General features: G+C 43.2%; 2 protein-coding genes across 2 annotated transcripts in view; both read right to left on the bottom strand.

Annotated features, from left to right (window-relative positions):
* TPST1 (tyrosylprotein sulfotransferase 1) overlaps positions 1-5,674 on the bottom strand; it is a 29,436-nt gene extending 23,762 nt beyond the window's left edge. The window contains exon 1 of the mRNA XM_088657885.1: positions 5,625-5,674. The gene's annotated coding sequence lies outside the window, so the exon portion shown is untranslated. The remainder of the gene's footprint in view (positions 1-5,624) is intronic.
* CRCP (CGRP receptor component) lies at positions 1,766-19,190 on the bottom strand. Its single transcript, XM_035139701.3, has 6 exons — positions 19,052-19,190; positions 11,538-11,574; positions 10,957-11,055; positions 9,778-9,872; positions 5,625-5,682; positions 1,766-2,313 (listed from the first exon to the last, which is right to left on the bottom strand). Exons 1-6 carry the CDS (start codon positions 19,057-19,059, stop codon positions 2,167-2,169), a joined length of 444 nt encoding a protein of 147 aa, XP_034995592.1. The 5' UTR covers positions 19,060-19,190; the 3' UTR covers positions 1,766-2,166.
* Between the last annotated feature and the right edge of the window lie 3,081 nt (positions 19,191-22,271).

Genomic DNA, 22,271 nt, shown 5'->3' with positions numbered 1-22,271 from the left:
CTGGAGGTTCAAAAGAAAGGGGGCCTACCAGGAGGGAGTTCTACAAAATTGGGCCCACAATACTGAAAGCAGCATGTGAATCATGGGAGACTACTACCAGGGACTCCCAAAAAAAATCCTCAGTGACCAAACAGGAATAGAAAGAATCAGGTGGTCCCTAAGGTATCCTAGACCAAGGTTTTTATACCTAAAGAGGTATAACACAATATAATCATGATGTTTATTTGTGAACTACTTAACATTACTATGTGGCTTCTGTGATAGTAGCCTCTTTCCCAGATCTGGGATAGGTAGCTTTCAGCCCTCCAAATGTTGTTGGAACCCCAAACTATTGGCTGGGCCACCAAATGGTGCAAAAGCATTCCAGGTCTCCAAAACCTTTCAAGACACACCTCAGGCAGTTGCTTCGCACAGCAGGCTGGGGTTTATTCGAGCTAAGCTTACAAACCAAGACATCCGCAAACAGAAGAATGTGCTGGGAGGGAAGGGGAATGCATTCTTAGCTGCTGGGGAACATTTCTATTTGTTTTTGCTTTCAGGGATTGGCCCCTCACACACTAACAGGCCCTAATAATTAACTGTCAAGCTCTGATAAAGACTGTGCAAAAATATGTATCATTGCCTGGATAAACAGAGCACACACCCCAAATTTAAATCACATCTCTGCTTATCTTTTCATGCATTCATTCTTTTACACAGCTTCTACAAACACAAAATGCAAAGTTTCAGAAATGGGCCCCATGTTCCCATGAATGGGAGGGAGGTGGGTAGATGTTGACAGATGCCCAGAACTTCAAGGGCAGGGAAAGGCAGTCACCCTGTAGCAAAAGCCAGATGTCTCCAACCTTGGTGTTCTAAATACAGTGATGTAATGCAAGCCAGGTCCTTCATGTTTTATGCTTTCTAAGTCCAAACCAGTTCTAAGCAGGTGGAGTATGTGAGATCTAGAAATCTGAGAGAGAAAAGTGTCCAGGAGACTGAGGAACTAAGGAGATGAGGGCCCCCAGAGGCAACACGGCTGAAGAGAAAAGAACACAGATTGGGCTAAGGAGAAGGATGATGACTGGGGTCAGAGGGCCTAATAGAATGAGGTGTGGATAAAAAAGATAAGGGAAGGGAAGGGGAAGGGAAAATGGTATTCACAGGGCCTAAGGACAGAGGAGACTGTTTGCTGTTGGTTGAAAGGCATAAAGCAGGGAGTTTTGCCTTGTGAGATCAGAATGAGGTCCAGAATTCTATTTCCGCCAAAGGCTAGATGGATGCTTCCAAATGCTCATAAGCAGGGCACAAATCCAACACTCTCCACTCTTGTTTGTCCCTGGACTCTAGCATTCAGAATTACTAGTGCTTCTGTGCATGGAGGTTCCATTGAGTTATCGTGTCACCCCACTTACTCATACAAGTAACATCAGTGCTCCATCTACTTCAGGGTTGTCTACACTGACAGGCAGCTGCTCTCCAGGGTTTGAAGCAAGGAGTCCATCCCAACTCTGTCTGGAGATGCCATTGGGGATTGAACCTGGGACCTTCTGTATGCAAAGCAGATGCTTTGTCCCTGAGTTACAGCCCTTCTAATTCTTTTTACAGCCATCTGAGCTCATGTGGTGGCTATCAATTCTGTAAGGTCATGTGTTGCATCAAGAGCTGCTCCCTTTCGCCAGTCCTGAACCTACTGCTAGTTTACTTTGTTGGGTGATCCTGCACTCTGGTAATGCAAGAGAAGAAAAAGTGGATACACCTCTCTAGTAAATAAAGCAGAACAAGATTTTGCAGTCAATTGTGAGATGTATTTGCAAAACAGGTCGGGTCATTCAGAAGCACTAGAAACCAACTGGTAATCAGAAGGCCAGTTGCATGTAAATCTTACTCAAAGGAGTATACCCATAAAAGGCACATGGAACCAACCACAGCATCTGCTTCTCAGACAAATCCAGTTTTCTTATCCCACAAATATAACATTTGTTAAGAATTCTGTTGTCAGTAATTGTTGCTCTTGTGGAGGATAAACAAACATGAAACACACTGCAGGGTGATATCACTGTGTTTGTGTCAGGAAATGAGGGGGAAGTTTTCATCCTTCCTGGAACCTCTTTGCAACTGGAATGTTTGGCTGACTCTCCCCAGTGATAAAATTTTGGCAAGGCTGCCTACATGGTCCAAGTCTTCCTATACCCTATCTCCTTCCTCCTCCACAGCCATGGTTGACTCCTGCTGCTCTTCTTGCTCTGGGTCTCCAGGAAGATTTCTAGTGACCGTCTGGAGCAGGGATTCAATTTGCTCTTCAGTGAGCCTCTCCTCACTTTCTTCCACGATCTGCAGAGGAAAAAGCAGTGAGCCACCTCTGGTCTCTTGCCACCATCACATGCTAAGAACAAACTGTTCCTTAGGGCAGAGCAAAGACAAACTTTGCCAACCTGGTACCTTCCAGATGTTTCAGACCACTACTCCCATCAGCCCCAGCCTGTTGGCTAATACTGTAAAAGCAGAAATAGCCAAAATGGGTGTGGTGCAAGGCTAAGTTAGGGATGCTTAGGCCCCAATGAAATCAATGTGAATAGATAGCTGTGACGAACTCAAGTTCCATTGATTTCAATGGAAACCAACAGCTGCAATCCTAGAAGAAGTTACTGGGGAACTCATTGGGACTTTTCTGAATAACCATTCATAGGACCATGCTGTCACTCTAACTTGGTCTAGATCCAATCCTTCATTTCTACCCAATGATTTCAATCCAAGACTCCTTGTGTCTTCTGAGACTGCTCCTTATGTTCTAGAATGTTTGTCAAACCTAACTGTTCATATATTTAGGACATTTCTCTTACGCTTGAAACACACTTGTTTTGGAGCAAGAGACACAGCAGTTCATAAAAAGCACAAAAACAACAGGATAAAACCTGCAGCAGATTAAAACACAAAAAATAAGATCTTCTTTAAAAAGTTTTTTAAAAAGAGGATCAATGAAACAGACATAAAATCAAATAGAGAAGCAAGTGACAGAGTCACCAAATCAGGGAGGTTTTCCTTCTATATGACAGACTAGCATTGCTGAATCTCTAACCTGTGGGCCTCATTAGGCCTGCCAGACCTCTGAATTTAGCTCACAGGGCCCTTTTGGACAAAACATGCCAGGATGTCAAGCACTTCACAGATCTGCTGCATCTTTGCTAAGCTGAGAGATAAGTTCAGGAAGCTGCTGCCCTCCTGTTGTGGTCGTTCAAGCAGCAAACTGGGCAGTGTAAAAATGTACAGTGATTGTACTGAATAAAGGAATTCAATGAACTATTACTGTAACCAATACCAAATTTTCACAAGATGCAAAGAGATTATTGGAAATAAAACACACACACACACACACACACACACAATGAATCTCCTTCATGTTCAAACATTAACACATCATGTTTTCAGAAATGTCTTGTTCTGGGACACACCCACACCCAGATAGTCCCTTCTTTTTCTATGGCAACTGCCAACCCACACCTTTAAATTGGCACTTGTTCTCTGGAACTTCAGGGAATTTGCCCCAATGGAATAAAGAAAGAAAGACTCTCTGAAAGGACTGTTGCATTTTCATATCATGATGATCATGACAAGAGCAAACAGAAAATTATTCCTCGTGCCAAGTAAAATCAGATATAAGTCTCCATCTCTGACCTGTAAGCCTCTACCCGTAAACTCTTATCTCAATGAGAAAAAGAACATCTCTTAACCATTTGCTGACATAGGACTCCCACTCTTTAACTTCTTTATACTCAGTCTCAAATTAATTTCTCCTTGTGATACCTTGCCTGCCACATATGTGTACTTTTCAAGCTGGGTGAATTATTTCATTTCCCCCCTCCCCACTCCTGCTTGCTGTACATTGCTTTGAAAAAGAGACAGCACAGACACTCAAATAAATAAAGAAGGGGAAATCTACTGCTAAGTCAATTCTGCAACATGGAATGATATCCACATGCTTCAGCTTCCAAATCCATTTCCTAGGCTTTGCATTCAGGAAGAGGTTTAGAAACAAGTGCTTTTATTGGGGGGGATTAACCTGGCAGTCACCTTTTGTCTTCAATCTGCTGTAACCTAATGGACTTCCTTTGGGGGGGGGGGGGAGCAGAGAAATCACATTCTTGCCATTTCATTGACTCAACAACTCCCACAGCTTCAGCGGGTGCAGAGGCCATCTCAGAGTGTTTACTTCGGCTATTCATCTCCTTCTAAAACAGCAGACATTTTATGTGCTCAAGGGTATATTGGCTCTCAATGACGCATCAGTCAATATCTGTTTATTACACAGTTCTTTAAGGTCTGTTAGCTTCGGTTGCTAGGCTTTAGGGGACCTGGAGAGGCAAGCAGAGTGGAAATTGGGACTTACCAAGTCCCTGAATGGTGGCTGAGGGAGAAAATCCACATATAGCAGGCAGGCAGGCAGGCAGGCAGGCAAGCAGACCCAATAGGGCTCACCTTCTAGCCTTTCCCCTCCTGCATCCTCACCCTTCACTGTTCACCACCTCTCATGTGGCCCACTATGTTATGCAACACACTTTGGCACGAGATTGGTGCCCACCCTTGCCAATAGGGTTGCCAGACTCAATAGTGGACAGGACTTCTGTGCCTTTAATTGCACTGCTCTCTTTTGAGTCTGGAAACCTTAAAGAGAAACCAGCAGACCCTTTATTTAATTTCCAAGCAAAGGGTCTGCTGGTTTCTCTTTAAGGTTTCCAGACTCAAAAGAGAGCAGGGCAATTAAAGGCACAGAAGTCCTGTCCACTATTGAGTCTGGCAACCCTACTTGCCAATCATCCTCTTGGCCATAAAAAGGTCTGAGCCAAAACCACTAAATTTGAGAACCAGAGTGTCAGACTAGGACCAAGGAGACCAAGGTTTGAATCCCCACTGGGCTATGAAGCTCACTGGGTGACCTTGGGCCAGTCACTCTCTTTCAGCCTATCCCACCTTACAGGGTTGTTGTGGCGATCAAATGGCAGAGAGAATCTTGTAAGCCTTGAGCCCCATAGAGTAAAAGGTGGGCTTTAAACGCAATAATCATGTTCATTCTTATGACTGACAAAAACACAAATGATATCTGATTAAGAATGTCTTTGTGCTGTTCCAATGCTACTTTTTGAGCATCTAGTTATTAATTATACTTATTCCTGAAATGTGTATCCCAGCCCTCAAATAAATTGTTAAAGAAGGCTTACAACACAAAAGCAAAGATACAATAAAGAACATTTTAAAAGAAAATAAGAAAAACAGACTACAGACTAAAAAGCAGGGCACAAAAATTTTAAACAGCTGCCTGAAGTTTATCTGTCTTCTGCTGGCTTCCATCCCATTTCTCCCTCAATGCCATTTAAGCAGCACAGGTGTGCCCAACTACGTGGCTCATGTAATGTTGTCCATGATGTCATCACATCAGATGTCACAACGCTGGCAAAATCATCGGGGTTGTTAGGGCCCGATTAAACAGCAAGATAAGTGGAGAGCAGTCAGGGAAACAACAAAGAAGGAGCAGGAAATATAAAAAGGTCAATGAGCAGCATCAAAAGACTCTGAACCTTCCAGAACACAAAAGGAAAAGGGTTATTGCTCTTCAAGGGCTTGGGATACCTGGAAGCTTCACAACTTACCAACTGGATCTCAACGGCAGTAACAGGCCTGAGGTTTAGAAGCTGCAGTTTTTCTGCCCTGTGCAAAAGCAAAGAAGACAAAACCATATAATTTAGGGATTCTGGTTACAGGAGCCATCCACATGCTAACACTTCTTGGCCACAAAACAATGGCTGGAGAGCCAAAGTTGCAGCTTGATCTCAGATGAGATGCACAACAGGCAAAAATGAAACCATTTGGGAGCCTGGAAACAGGCTCATGGCCATATCCATAACCCAAACCCAAAGTGGCATTTAGTGGCCCGAAAGTTTTAAAACTATCCACTTTCCATTGCAGCTCGTTGCTCAGACACACTCACAAACCACTACTCTTTCTGAACCCAGGATTCTTTGGATGCCAACTACAACCCACAGCACGCTTTTCCATAGAGCTGTCCCAGAGACAGTTGGAAAAGAAAATATTTCTCAGAGGCGCCAGAAAAAACCCTTTAGGAATCTCATATTCTAGGGTGCACAAATGCTCCAGAAAGACAAAAAGTGGAGTAGGGAAGAATCATCAGCAAGGTGCATAAAAATATTTTTTTTAAAAAAACATGGATTTTTAAACATGTAAATCAGTTTTAATTTCTTAACAATGTTAAGATATAAGTTTTTTTTTTAAATAACCTCATGGAAAATCTGAACTCAATTAAAACATCTCCCAGAGCTGAATGTATGATCCTCTTATGAGCAGCAACTGTGAAAAAAGCAAGTTCCATGCTAGGGATGATTAGGCACAGAACTGAAAATAAAAGTGCTAATATAATAATGTAGTTACACAAATCCATGGTGCAGCCGCATTTGGAATACATTAGGCCCTCCATTTACATGGGAGTTATGTTCCAGAGATTGTGCCTAAATGTTCAATGACAGGTGAAATTGCCAGAGCCATTTTTCCCAGAACCCCGCCCCCTTAATTTTTTTAAAAATTTATCATTCACTTAAAGCTGAATGCACACAAGTTATATGTGTGCAAGTTGCAGACTTACTGTACTGTGTACAGTTATGGCTGCTTCACCTAAAAAAAGATATAGTGGAGTTGGAAGGCAATGGTGGCCACCAATTTAGATGGTTTTAAAAAAACAACTGGACAAATTCATGGAGGAAAACGCTATAAATGGTTACTTGCCATGATGACTGTGCTCTGTCTAAAATGCTTGGAGGTAGCAATGCTTCTGAATACCAGTTGCAGGAAAACACAGGAAAAGTGCACTTGTGCTTAAATCCTACTTGTGGGTTTACCACAGCCATCTGGTTGACCATGGTGAGAACAGGATGCTGGACTAGATTGGCCATGGGCCTGATTCAACAGGCTCTTCTTATGTTCTTGAAAATATTATTAATAATAGAAAAACAATTTCTCTTAACATTTCTGTTTAGGTCCAGACAAACAAAACTAAACCAAATAGATTATTCTGAAGTGGTAATGCAAGAACAGAAGCAAGTAACAATGGTCATTAAAGGGCACTGGGAACTTCTCCTGCCTTAGACTCCCTGGAAAATTCCGCTTCCATTCAATCCAGCAAGGTTTGCTCAGGAGAACTCCCTGGCAAATTGCACATCAATATTTACTTACGTACTTCTCTTGCCTTATCTTTCCACTCAAGAAGCAACAACGTACTGGAAAGCAACAGGTCTTTTCAAATCCCGCACACAAAAACTCTGAACTAGTCGCTCCCTCTGCTGTCAGCATAGTATCATTGCATGTAATCTGGTGAGGTTTCATTTTGGTTTACCGTAATCAAAATTGTAAAAATACTGATCTTTCAAATCTGACTACCTACAGGGAAGCACCAAAATCTTGATGCAAACTTCAAAACAGACTGGGAGCCGTTTATTTTTCAAACTGTTCTTTGGCATCTATTTGTATCATGCATTCCTAGTTCCGTGTATAATTATAGCAGGGTGGTTATACTCAGAGAAAGGAAAGCAGGTGGTGCTGTGGTCTAAACCACTGAGCATAGGGCTTGCCGATCGGGAGGTTGGTGGTTCAAATCCCTGTGATGGGGTGAGCTCCCGTTGCTTGGTCCCAGCTCCTGCCAACCTAGCAGTTCGAAAGCACGTCAAAGTGCAAGTAGATAAAAAGGTACCGCTCCAGCGGGAAGGTAAACGACATTTCCGTGTGCTGCTCTGGTTTCGCCAAAAGCGGCTTAGTCATGCTGGCCACATGTCGCGGAAATACTGTCTGTGGACAAACGTCGGCTCCCTCGGGCCAGTAAAGCGAGATGAGCGCTGCAACCCCAGAGTCGTTTGCGACTGGACTTAACTGTCAGAGGTCCTTTACCTTTTTATGCTCAGAGAGTATCTACCTACAGGTAGGTAGTCATGTTGGTCTGCCGTAGTCGAAACAAAATAAAAAAATTCCTTCCAGTAGTACCTTAGACCAACTAAGTTTGTCATTGGTATGAGCTTTTGTGTGCATACACGAAAGGTATCTGAAGAAGTGTGCATGCACACGAAAGCTCATACCAATGACAAACTTAGTTGGTCTCTAAGGTACTACTAGAAGGATTTTTTTTATTTTCTTTAGAGTATCTACCATTCTCAATGAGTCTACTCTGAGTATGACATGTTGCATATCACTAATACATTTTTAAAAGGCTTATGGAAGGAATATCAGTGGTAATTCCACCAGAATTAATACCCACTTTACATTCTGCAGTTCCATGCTTTCTCATAAATTGCATGCTTATGGTTTAGGAAAAGTAATGCCCTCTCTCCCCGTCAACCCATTATTACCTATAACAACATCTCAAACTGACTATAACTAGCCTGTATGAAGGACTCTACCATTTGAAAACAGAGATGCTGTATGTATTTATTTTACTTAAGGGAAATATATTAATGAAAACTTTTTTTTTAAGTGAATGCCTGGACTTTCCGTTTAAAACACTGGTACCCTGAATGTTATTAAAGATATTTTCACATTTATAACCGCTATATGCTTGTATGTACTGGTCTTTGACACCCAAGGTATATCATTTGTTTTATTTTTATATCCTATGCCTATCAGCAATGTTCCTCTTGGATTATTTTTTTCCTGCTGTAAAAAGGACCTGCCCAGTGGAAATAAAATGCATTTAAGATCTACAAAGCCACTGAAAAAAAGTAATGCTTCAAACCGGAAAATCCGGTAAAAGATAACAGATTGAAAAGTGATTGAAAAGCAGATTCACTCATCCATCTCTTGGGACTGATTGCTTTTGACAGGTTTCACCGCTACTTTGAAAACATGGAGCCCACCGGATTGCAAAGGCACAAACATCTGCTAAGTAGCACTAAAGGACAAAGATTTAGCACTGGCGCCTCACAGAAGAATGAGAACAGAGCCAGTCCAATCTGCTTGAAAACAGAACACACAGTTTGGTCAGCTTTGAAGGGGAGTGGTCTAAGCACCCTCCCATTCATTTCATCATGGCACTGTCAGAAAAGCTTGAGAAATTTCTTCTTTGCTAATTCTGATACAAATGGATCTAATCCACACATCCCATGAATGCAGTTACCTTTCAGATTTTGCACTTCTTTGAATTCTATATTGCAGCTCTCAGCTCAAAGAGCATACCAGTATGTATATAAAATTATTATTTTAGTATAAAATACATTTAGACATACATACTTTGGGATAAAAATATATAGCAAAGTCCCTCTGGAGCACAGAAAGAGACTTGAGATGCAGTCGTCACACACACCCTGGAGGGACTGTGAAGAGGGTGGCTGCCTGTATATACAACCACTAAGGTTACAAGCACTCTTTCAGTGGTTCATTGGAAGAAAAATAAGACCCTGAATGTGCCCAGACCAAATAAGTAAGTCCTAGCCAATGACTGCCTGCAGCGGCAAGCTCTTTCATCACTTGACACCTTCCTGTGCTTCAGAAACTCATACTTTTCTATGGGTTAGCATATACTGAAACCAGAAATTCAAAGGCACATACATCAAGGGCCAAGCTCAGCATTCAGTAACAAACACAGTGCTGGGTTGCTGCCTCACTCCTGCAAAGCTTGGGGTGGAGGGGGTTGCATGGGAGAAGCAGCAGGGGGAAGGAATTTCATCTTCTTGTCAACTGTTGGAATAACTGAACCTCTCACCTGACAGCTACAATCCATCAGCCCACATGACAATATTAATGACTTACTTCGTTAACTTGTGGCTTTTCAGTGCCAAGAGGAAGTCTCTTACAACCTCAGGATTCTGGAATTTGCATGGTGTCTTAGATATGTATTTCAGTGTCTAGAAGGGCAGAAAAAGATAATTGTGCAGATTCAGTCAACCTTCATGCCTCCTTTTCAAGTCTAATTTAAAAGCAGGTCCCTCCAAACAAGGAACAATGTTCTCTGAAAGCAACACTGCTCTTCAGATTAGCAAATGTATCACAGGCGTGTTGTAACCAAATAGTGAAATGATAATCAAATTGTTGGGAACTATAAAATATTCACTGAGCAGGAAATCCAGAGGTCAAATGTTTAATGATGACATAACACATTTTCTTATTTCACACCTGTTAATGTTCATAATTATAGAGAGTACAGAAAAATAAAATAAAAATGATTAGGGTATATGTGGGAAAAGAACACAGCTCACTGATAAAGCATGCAGAAGGTTGCAGGTAACAATAAGCAATAGCACCTCCAGGTAGGGCTAGGAAAAGACTCCTGCCTCAAGCTCCAGAGAGCCACTGGCTACCTGTGTACACAATACTGAGCTAGATGGACCAATACTATGATTCACTCTGAGGCAGCTTCCTATGTTCCTAGTTAAAATCAGATCTTTTTTCAGAACCATGAGGACTGAAATCTTCAAAAGGAACATAGCTCAATGGAATAAATAACACATGCATTACATGCAGGAGGCCCCAGATTCAATTTCCACCATCTCCAGGTAAGGCTGGGGAAAGACCCCGCCTGAAATCCTGGAGAGTCGCTGCCAGTCAGTGTTCACAGTACTGAACTAGATAGACAGATTGGTCTGGCTCAGTCAAAGGCTCTATGTTCCCTTTAAAAAGAGAGAGCTTAAATGGGTTAGTCTTTCTGGCTTAGAAAACTGCATGTGGATATAACTGAGCTACCTAAAATTATGAATGGTATCAAGACAGCAGAAGACAACATTTTCCCCCACCCTTCTCTCTCTCTCTCTCTCTCTCTCTCTCTCTCTCTCTCTCTCTCTCAAATGCTCGTGTATGTGAGGAGGGCTGGGAGAGGTGAGGGAGAGGGAGCTGGCAAAAAAGGGGATCCTGTGCATAGAAGTATGGCTAGTGGGATGCGGAGAGAAGGTTGCAGCTTGGGACAGGATCATTTCCGTTGTTGGTTTTACTCACTTCATACATGATAGTATTCAAATTCTGCTGCCCAGCACTCTGCTTGCTTCTCCCGGTCTCTCGGCGCTGCTGCTTAAGATCAGTCAGCAACTTATACACCTGAAAGAAAGAACTTTGCTATGAGGTGGCCTCAAATGCCATGGGAGCTTTGATAATGCTAGCAGCTCATCATATGAGCTGAACCGTTTAATTCCTGTTCTTTCTGCTAATTTTGGTATGTGGCTCTCTTACGTTTTTGAAAGAGGTCCCGAGCTTCAAAATGAGCTCATAACAACTATTGTAGGTCGAGTATATATCATTCTATTGCAATTAGAGAGAGCAAGCACACATTTTTATGGAAAATAGGACCTTAAAAACAAACTTTCAGAGGGGTGCAGCTTTCACCCCAGTGAGAGGAACTTTTTAAAATTTTGGCTATAGGCACATTTCAACATGTATATTCCCCACTTCTCCAAGAAATGCATGACTGCAATGCAAGCTTTGTTTGTTGATCTGGCATGGAACAAAGGTTAGAACTAGCATTCTGAATAGGCCATAGGAACAAATTTACATAAATTATAATTGCAGTAAAATGATTTTACCTCATAATTGCTCAGAAGAGCTGAATTTCCATCTTTCCTAGAAAAACAACAAGAAATAAAATATGTTAAGGTGCTTTAGATGTGTTGGTGTGTGTGTGGAAAATCCACCTTGGAAACCCCTGCCTCCTGTTACAAAGCTCCCAAAGAACTATTTTTTAAAAAGTATATTTCCTTAGTTCAGTTTTTCCCAGTGTGTTGTGCCAGGCTTGGGTGAGGCTACACATGTGTGAGTGGACACATCTCATCAAAGCCAACCATTACAATTAAGCTTACATACAAGCTTTACTTGAAAGAGAACTCAACTGGCAAACTCAGAGACTCCCTGCCCACATAAACAGACATAGAAAAGGATACACTTAATTCTCACAGCACATATTCATTGCCACAAGATGGCTTTAGACAGGGAACAGACTTCACTATGAATTTGTCTATCAATGTCTGTTAACCATGGCTGTGTGCACACCATACATCTGAGACAGATTTTTTATCCCAAGAATCCTGGGAACTGTAGTTTGTTAAGGGTACTGGGAATTATAGCTTTGTGAGGGGTAAATAAAATATTGGTTTTTGGAGGGGGCAGGGGTGTGCTTTAAAGTTATGGAGTGTACACAGTCCATGTACCTCCATGTCCAGAGGCAGAGTACCTGTAAATATGAGTTGCTGGGAAATACCAGTAGGATAGTGCTGTTGCCTTTATGCCTCTTTCTTGGCCGATTACAGACATCTGATTGACCATGGTGGTAAATGGGATGCTAGACTAAGGCCTGATCCAGCAGGACTCTTCTTCTTAAGTCCTTGTTTAAAAACATGAGTTGGTCCTAGAAATGCATAGTCTAACTTTGCTATAAACTACCTCTATGGAGTCAAAATATCTGCTAAGGAAAGAGCTTTCCTGCATGTTTAAGGCTGCAGTTCTATAAACACTTATCTGGAAGCAAGTCCTACTGAAACCAATGGGTCTTGCTTCTAAATAGACACATAGGTACAGTATATAGGATTTCACTGTAAATCAGTTTCAAACCACTGGTTGTGTGTAGCGGCTGTTGCTGCTTATTATTATTTTTCCAGCAAAAGGCTTATAGCAGCAAGAGGGGTAAATGCAAAGTGGGGGGTGTTGCGCCCCCTGTAAGAGCCACTAACTGTCAGATATGAAGGGGGCAGATTCCTGCACCACAACACTGTTTCTGAGCGGGACTTTAATTTTTTCCCCCTTAGCCATGACCAGTGACCATCCATCTATGCTCCTGGTGACCCAATCTATAAACATTCCCACGAGTTTAGGTCTGTTGGAGAAGTTTCCTTCTGTGCCTCAACATCAGAAATGTTGGCTGGGTCACAGCAGTTCTTTGGGAAGAGGCCCTTGTTGGCAGTCTCAGAAGGCTGCAAAATTCCCTGCCTAAGGAGGCTGAGCTTGCCTTGAAACCTTGACAGAGTTGCTGGTGTCCCTTTCTATGCTGCCTGAACTTGCCATGAAACTTTTGCTGACTGTCTCAGTACCTTCTGAATTGCTTTACTTGTTATTTGTAAATTTCACATTGCCTTGTTTCTTTAGAAATGGAGAAGTGGGATAGAGATTATCTTAACAAACATCCTATCATCTGCTGAATCAGGGAACAAATGTACATCCAATTGTGGATGCTATCTAGTTATTCCATAGGGTAGATAGGCAGCTTCCAAGTTTCCTGCATTACTATCAACATCATTCACAAATGTGGACCCTCATACTTTAAGCAACCAGCCACATGTAAATACCTTTTTAAAGCACAACTAAAGATGGAGCAGACTGGCATGTTCCACAGCCAGCAAGCACTATTGCAACCCACACTTATTTACAAGTGCTTAGATTCAATTCCATTGGGACTTGCTAGCTATTGTTTACTATTTAAGTACAATCCTAATTAAGCTACAGACAAAATTATTTAATTTCTTTCCATTATAAATAAATAGGTTAGTTTTTAAAACAAAACAAAAACACCACAAAGCCGCAACCGCTATACATCCTCAGGACAATGGGTTCTGCTGAACAGACAGACAGCACTAACAACAGAAAGTTGCCACAGCTATATAAAAGGAGGAGGGTAAGGCTATTCTCGGGTTCCCCTATTGCAACATATTTAAAAGTACAATGCATTATGTCAAGCACAGCCAACTGTTTGAATAGAACTGTCATACTCATCACTTTCAAACAAGTTCAACGCCTCTTCCACAAACTTCCACAGTTTCTAGCATTGTTTTTGAAATTGCATTGGGATAGGGCGAGGGGGGAAAGAGGGGACCCCCTTCTGAAAATGCGCTGAGGTGCAGTTCTCATCACACATTTTGCTGATCCAGCAGAAACTTCAGCAAGCAAGCAAGATCACAAACACACACATTCATGCATTGCAAAAACGGTTACTGCTTTTTGTTGATAGGTATATTTAATTCTTTGGAAGAGGGCTATCTTTGCATTCCATCTACATCTAGAGAAATCCCTGCAGATTCTCTGTGACCAAAGCCCATTTTTTTTAATGCTCCACATAAAATAAAATAAAGAACACAGTACAGGAAGCAACTGAATATACTAATGGGTCTAGGAAGAATCATTCTTGATGAAATGCATTTAAAACAAAGGGTGGTCCCATTTGGAGCAAAAAGAGAAAAAGTTTACATCGTTTCATAATAAATCCAAAGGTTCAGGGAGGTCAAGGCTCTTTTCAGTGTGTTAAGTCTTGTTGGAAAATATGGAATTACTATCACACAATTTAATCTATTTTTGTATTTGAATGCAACTACATCAATATGCTAAGAATGATACCAGTTGACATTGCCACACACAAACAGTTTGGTTGCAATCTGTGTACTTGGTACTGTGTACAGTACTAGTAAAGTCAGTGGGACTTCTGAGTAAAAGTGCATAGGGTCAGATTGTACCAAATATAATCCCGATCCATTTCTACTTCAGGACACCACAGGGGGAGGAGGGAGGAACCTTTTTCCATTCTGGGGAAAACACAGTAATAAACGGAGAAAATGTGCATCTTTAAGATGGTTTCCATTTAAATAAAGTCAATCATGTCCAGTACAACTTTCAAATTAAACAAATACATTTCTATGAACAGAAACTCAAAATGAACTTCTCAAAACCCCTTTTTGTCAAGACCCTTGCTATCACCCATAAGTTTTCATTTGCAACAAAAACTGCTTACAATTTACTTTTCTTACATTTATGTCCTGTCTTTCTTTCATCATGGAACCCACATGTGGTTCCCAGCCGGCCTCCCATCCAGACACTGACCAGACTCAGACCTATTTAGCTTCAGCATGATGGTGGCCTTCATCCCACACAATCTGCTCTGTGATAACACGTGTAAAGCATTTAAAAAGTACCCTCCATCTGTCATTCAACAGTAACCATATTACTGTATTTTTTAAAGTTGTCCTTAACGGCTTCATAAAAAAAATAGTAAAGATGAATGATGCATATCATATGGGAAGATGGAGTAAGTCCAATTTCTATAGCGCAGGAATGGGGAACCTGGGGCCCTCCAGAGGTAAAGAGTTCATATTAAATAATCTGAATATAAACATGTCAGCCCTGCAGTTAATCATTTCTTGTAGAGCAGGGGTGTCAAACTCAAATTCATCGGGGGCCGCATCAGCAGTTTGGTCACCCTCAAAGGGCCGGTTGTATCTGTAGGACTATGTGTCCACGCTTTATTATCATAAATTATTGTCACTGCATTCAATTATTACTGTTTTTTGTAATAATGTAAGTAATAACTAGCTCTGAAAGCAGAAACATAGTCAGAATAATGGCAAGTAGATATTCAAATGTACAATTATTGTACAATTTATTGAAAAATGATTTTTGGTAACTGCACTGGGTGGTGGAGGCTCGCTAGGGTTTCATGCAGGACCTTTGCAGAGCTACTAGTACCTGGAGATGCTGGGGTCCTTCTGCATGGAGGACAGATGTTCTGCCAGTGAGCCACCACCCTTCACCAAAGGGACTGGCTGAGGTTGACTCACTGGAGCTGCTTTCCTGGTTCCAGGGTTTAAGGGCCAGAAGTATAAAGCAGCATCCTATGTTTCTGAGGAGAGGGAGGGGGAGGGGAGGGGAGGAAGGAAGGAAGGAAGAAAAGAGGGAGTGGAAGGGAGAGAGGAAGGAAGGAAAGAGGGGAGAGAAAGTAGAGTAGGAAATAAGGAAGGAAATAAAGAAGGAAAGAAAAAGAAAGAGGGAGAGAAGACGGAAAGGGAGAAAGAAGGAAGGAAGTAGAGGGAAAGAAAGAATAAGAATGAGGGAGAGGAAGAAAGATGGGAAGGACAGAAGGAAGAAAGGAAGGAAGGAAGGAAGGAAGGAAGGAAGGAAGGAAGGAAGGAAGGAAGGAAGAAAGAAAGAAAAGAGGGAGCAGGAGGGAGAGAGGAAGGAAAGAGGTGAGAGAAAGAAGAGTAGGAAAGAAGGAATAAAGAAGGAAAGAAAAAGAAAGAGGGAGAGAAGACAGAGATAAAGAAGGAAGGAAGGAGAGGGAAAGAAAGAATAAGAACGAGAGAGAGGAAGAAAGAAAGGGAAGGGGGGGTCGCCGCCTTGATTCAGCGCCAGAAAAGAGCACGAAGGGACCCAGGGGCAAAAAGCATTTCCTGTGCAGCGTGAGGCAGCGGGTGTCCATTTTAGGAGAAGTGCGTAAAGCCTCAGAGTTGCACGTTCGTGAGGCTGAGCTGCTGCTGAGCTCACGTTCATGAGGTTGAGCCGCGGCAGGAGGAGGAGGAGGAGGTGAGGCAAGAGGAGGCGGCGGCTTGCCGGGTTGGTGCCCGGCAGCGCCGTGCGGAGAGTCCCAAGCCTCTGGGACGCAGCAGTGCTCTGTAGCACTTTGAATCCTCCTCCTCCTCCACGGGGCGCTGCTGGGTGCTTTGTCTGTGCTTCAGGAGCCGCAGCAGCCGTTTCCAGGCGCCGAGCCGTGGCAGGAGGAGAAGGATTCAAAGTGCTACAGAGCACTGCTGCGTCGCAGAGGCTCGGGACTCTCTGTGTGGTGCTGCTCCGGCCGCCTTTCTACCCCCCCCCGGCCCCAGCTGTTTGTCGGCACTTTGTCGGCGCGGTGCTTCAGCAGAAAGGTCCCGCTGCTGGGTCCCACTGGCTGGGGCGCTCGGCGGGCCACATGACGAGGTCTGGCGGGCCGGATTTGGCCCCCGGGCCTTGTGTTTGACACCCGTGTTGTAGAGGCACTGATTAAAGCTTAGTGTTTCTATGTAAATGAAGAATCAATCTGATCATTTCTCAAGTATGAAAAGGCTTTGCACAGGGATTTGATTTTCACTTCATGAAAATGAAGCTGCTCTAGTCTTCCTAGCAACTACTAATGGACCTTGCTTTTGACTTATCCAGTCCCAGGCATTTATTTTTGTTTGTTACTTTTATTTTTGCAAGGGTGGGACTGGGCCAAGACATAGTGAAGCAGAAAACGAGCGATGATGGGGGTATGGAAAAAAGAAAAGCAGACAATATTGTCCAGTGTGCAGGATCTTTTCTATTTTCACAAACTGTTATGTGTGCTGGTTGTAAGAAAAGCCCTGTGAAACAGCCACTGCTGAACTGGTGCCCTCTAGATCAGGGGTAGGCAACTTAAGGCCCATGGGCCAGAAGTGGCACACAGGAGCTGTTTAACCAGCCCACGAGCCGCCCCCGAACCAAGCCGCCTGCTCGGCAATTCCCCACACATTGCACTAAAATGGCGCAGCACAGCGCAGGGACACTTCCACGGCACCGGAAATCATGTCTGGACAGACGCAGATGCCGGAAATCGTGGAGCACGTGCACAATCCGGCCCACGGACGGATCTCCGCTGGAGTGAACCGGCCCAGGTGAGGTAAACCCTGCCAACCCCTGCTCTAGATGGAGTACACCAGGTTGGTGGTGAAGGGTGCTATATGGAAATATTTTAAAGACATTCATGCCAAGGATGTGACACGAAAATGTGCTCCCCCCCCCTTGTAGATTAATCATTCTGAATTAGAAAAAGATGATCATGCATAAAAAATCTCCACGGATCTGGTAACCTGTAGGTGACACAAACAGGTGACCGTCAGCTAGGGAAATCTGAAGAAAATCTGCAGTGCAACCCTATGCATTTTTACTCTCAGTGGAAGTACCCACGCTCTGGCCCCATCCATTAGCCAGAAGACTGAGAGCTGCTGGATACTGTGTGTCGTGTACTTAAAAAGCAGGCAACGGTGAGGGCAGGATTTTGGTGCAGAAGCCCAGAACTCCCCTCAGCAGAATGGAGGGGGACGAAAGTGGAATAAATACATATTACCACCCAACAGAATATTAAGCCTAGAGTATAAAATTAATGTTAACAGCGCCACTGAAAGCAGGGAGCCAGATGATGTCACTGAGATTATATAACTTCCAAGAACTGGGTCCTGGGTTCATCTGCTTTCCTCTGCCCTCCTCACTCCCTTTTCATTTTGTACTGTGCGCATTAGATTGTGGGCCTGCAAGAAAGGACCGTCATCTCCTTTTATCTCTGCAAGTTTATCAGGCAGCCCCTTCTCTGTCTTCTCAGTACCTCCTAAAAATATTATCATTTATAGACAAGCCTACCCAGATACTTAGAATGCTGGTCCCTGTTTTAGACCTTTTTTAGCTTACTGATTTTAATTTTTTGAATGTTTTAAATTGTTTCTAGTGATAATTTTATTGTTTTATCTTTTTTGTATTGTATGTCACTTTGAGGGGTTTTTTTTTTACATATCTAGTGTATAAATTTCATGAAATGAAAAAATAAAAATAATGTATGCCCAAGGAGAAGGTCTGCACCCATCCGATTGTTCATTCACCCCTTCAGAACTTTTATGAGGAGAGGAATTTCTATAGACATCCCTCCAGCGCCCTCAACCATCCTTTCAAATATATTGGTGTTCTTTTACTTTAGGAAATTTCATCAACATTGCCAATTCCAGGACCCCCACCTCACCTCTCCCTCTTAGGAACGATTTCATTTTCTACCCCCCCCCCGTTCCCCCCCTCAACCATCCCTCCAATTTTATTTTTGGGGGTGGGGAAGGGTAGGAAATTACCTCAGGCATTGCCAATTCCTGGAAATCTACCCCTCCATTTGCTCCCCCCACATCACAGGATTTACCCCTGGAAGGGGCAGCTGCAGGTCACCTCTTCCCCCCACCTAAAAAAAACCCCTTAGCCATCTAAATGTGAGGAAGTTTGCCTCGGGAAAGGTCAATTCCAAGAATCCTCCCAAGTAGGAAATATCTCCCCCCCCCCAAAAAAAATATTTTTTAAAAAAATTCCTCAGCCACTTAAATGTGAGGAAATTCACCTCAGGAAAAAGGGCCATTCCAGGAATCTCCCTCTGCCTCCCACCCGAGTTTGAACGGCCTCACCCACTCCCCTGAATTTACACGCACCCCCCCTCTAATAGGCAGGGACTCGTCCCCCCCCCTTTATCCTACGGCGGGGAGGGGAGGAGAAACGGTGTGACTTCGGAGCAAGCGGGGCTTGCGCGCTCGCTCCGCCATCTTACACTTCCATCTTGCCCACGCCGCGGCCTCTTCCTCCCTCTCGCGCCGCCTTTGCTCGCTCCTCCCTTCGGCCCTCCGCTGCCTTTCCCGGCTGCGTCGTCTCAGGCAGCAGCCGCTTCGCCTCTTTCCCCTCCGGGCGACGCTTCCGAGACGGGAGGGCGGCCCTGTCGGAGCGGGGAGGGCGGCGTCCTCCTCCCGCCTTCCTCGAGGGAGTTCAGGGCAGACGCCTCTTTCCGTAGGAAAGGAAGGAAGTAGTATATGAAGGTGTCAATAATATCTTTCACGCGGCTGGAGAATGACTTCTTCTGCCCCGGGAAGGAATCGATCCCGCGTCTGTCTCGCAGCACCACCCTCATTTATTATTATTAGGTCGCATTAAGAATACTTTTTGCAGTGTAGATTAAAATAACCTCTAGCATAGAAAGGAATTGAACCCACGTCCCTCTGGTAGCACCATTCTTATTCTTATTATGTCACTTTAAGAGTACTTTTTTACAGTGTAAAATAACCTCTACCGTAGAAAGGAATCAAACCTGCAGCCACCTCATAGCAGGTACACATCGTATTCCCACCACTACTACTATCCCCATTTTATTATTATTATTATTATCATTATCATTATCATCAACATCACTTCTCAGCTAAGATCAAGTGTGTTGTTGTTGTTGTTGTTGATGTTGATGTTGTTGATGTTGTTGAAATAAAAAACTGTCCAGTAGCACCTTATAGACCAACTATGTTTATACCAGAACAAACTTAGTTGGTCTATAAGGTGCTACTGGACATTTTTTTAATTTTTATTTTGACTGCATCAGGCCAACACGGCTACCTACCTGAATCATCATCATCATTATTAATTTAGTGGTTGTCACTTTATCCATTGAAAATGACTCAAAGCAACTTGCAGATACTAAAACTTTATAGGTCACAACCAGCACCTTGAATTGTGCCTGGAAACAGTGGAGCTGTTGTAGCAAAGGAGTCATCTCAGGTCCCTATAACCAGCCCCTGTCAACAGTTTGGCTGCAGCTCTTTGGGCCAGTCAAAGTTTCTGATCCCATTTCAAAGGCAGCCCTTTGGGAGAGCCCTGTACGCCACCTTGAGCTCCTTGGAAGAAAGGTGGGATATTAAATAACCAAATACCTATGAAGAAGCTCGAAGGGAGTTCCTGTATCCCATACTGGTGAGGTTAGTAAGCCTCCCGGAAAAGCAATTATACAACTTGCTCCTGCAAGGCAAAGACCAGAAGATAACTAGGGCGGTCGCCAGATTCTGTGCCCAAATATGCAGACACAGACTTTCTCCCGAGTCCGTCTGAATTTCCCAAAATATGGTACCCCGAGCGAGCTAGGCTCAGTTTTCTGCAGCTTCTATTTTAAGTGTTAATGTTTTTTTTAGCATTGTACATATAATTAACAATTTATTTTAAATGTTGTTCAAGGCATCATATATACGTTATGCTCCCTGAAATTGTTCTTTCAAAGGGATTCATTTTATCTTCTTTTCTTTTTTTCTTTTTATATGTTATTTTTAAGAGCTGGTCCTTGACCGTAAATAAAATCATATCAATAACCAAATACTGTAAAATGTGCATTTGGTGTGGGACCACGGCCCTAATCCTGCAAGTGCAGCTTCTTACGGTCTTATGCAGTGCAGCTACAGAAATTGTTCTCCCTTTTTTTTTACTTGGGTGTGGGGAAACTTTCGCCCACCAGATAATGCAGATCTACAACTCCTACCATCCCTGGCTGTTGGCTTCATGCTCTGGCACCGGGGGGGGGGGGGCAGGGCTGGCGCCTGTTCTGGGGGCGGGGCACGCCTCCTGGAGGGGAGGGGTGTGCGTTCCAGGGCCGTGGCGCGCGTTCCGGGGGCAGCGCGGATGTCCGCGATGGCGCCCCCTTGGAGCCCGTCGCTCGGGGCGGCCCGCCCCCACCGCCCCTATCTTCCCACGTCCCTGCTGTTGGCCATGCTTGTTTTTACTGATAATTTTTATTCTCTTTGTAAACCACTTCGAGGTTTTTCTGCTACAATTGAGCAATGTGTAAATTTTTGGCAACAGCTAAGTCCGTATGGTATAGTATAGCTCAACCAGTAGAGCATGAGAGCCTTAATCTTCGAAATCTATAGCTTTGGACTCTATTGTATCTGTCACCTGGGGATAGCTCAGTCAGTAGATGGTGAGATACTCTTGACCTCAGGGTCATGGGCTCGAGCCCCACATTGAGAAAAAGATTCCTGTTTTGCAGGGGTTGGACTAGATGACCCTGGTGGTCCCATCCAACTCTACAGTTCTATGATTCTATGAAATAAAAACAGCAGCTATGATAAGTGGCTGCATGAAAGCACCCTCTGGTTAGAAAAAGAGAAACATATGCACACACACACACACACACAGAGAGAGAGAGAGAGAGAGAGAGCTTTCTTGCTGGTCCCTGGCCCAGCCATGTTGCTAGACGACACAGAGAGAACAAAGGCACTTTGTCCCCTTTTTCCTCCCCAAAAAAGTGTGCTCAGCATAGCAACGTTTCGGTGCAGCGTTCTGAGTGAGATGACAGGGGGGCCCAGGGTCACTTGTGTGCATGTCGGTATTAACTATTGAAAGCAGAGAGGCCCAGCGCCAGCTATTGTGAGTATTTGTATTCTTTGTCATGAAAGATGTTTACTACGCTCAGCATTTTGCTGATGACACCAAAGTGTCTTTTTTTTCCTCCCCTTTCCTTTCCTTTTCTTTCTTTTCCTTTTTTAAAAAAAGGAAACACGCACAAACATTCCCTATTCATTAAAACAACTGGTTTAAAAAAACAAAAATGTCAACACCTCTACATACAAGTTCAGCTGATCAAGCATTTCACCAGCAGTTTCAGGACCTATACAGAATCTTTCTTGCAATGCTGAACATACTTTTTTTTTAATAAAAAAAAAACAAAACTCATTTTAGCACCCCACATTCATTAAACATAATCACTTCTTAAAGAATCATTGCTATTCAGTTTTAAAGTAGTTTAAAAGGAACTTTTATTTTATTTGTACAGTACACATAAATCTAAGAATAATGAAATAAAAGAGTTTTATATTATGATGACCCAGATGCTTATTATTTATTTGTTGTTTTATTGCATTTATAGCCTACCTTTTTCACCAAGGAGCTCAAGTTGACTTACAACCCCCCCCCCTTTCCCTTCAATTTCAACCTTGCAAGGTAGGTTAGGCTGAAAGTCAGTG

Source organism: Zootoca vivipara, chromosome 14 (assembly GCF_965207765.1).
Source record: "Zootoca vivipara chromosome 14, rZooViv2.hap1.1, whole genome shotgun sequence".
Taxonomy (NCBI): Eukaryota; Metazoa; Chordata; class Lepidosauria; order Squamata; family Lacertidae; genus Zootoca; species Zootoca vivipara.
This window is presented reverse-complemented; position numbering and strand designations above follow the sequence as displayed.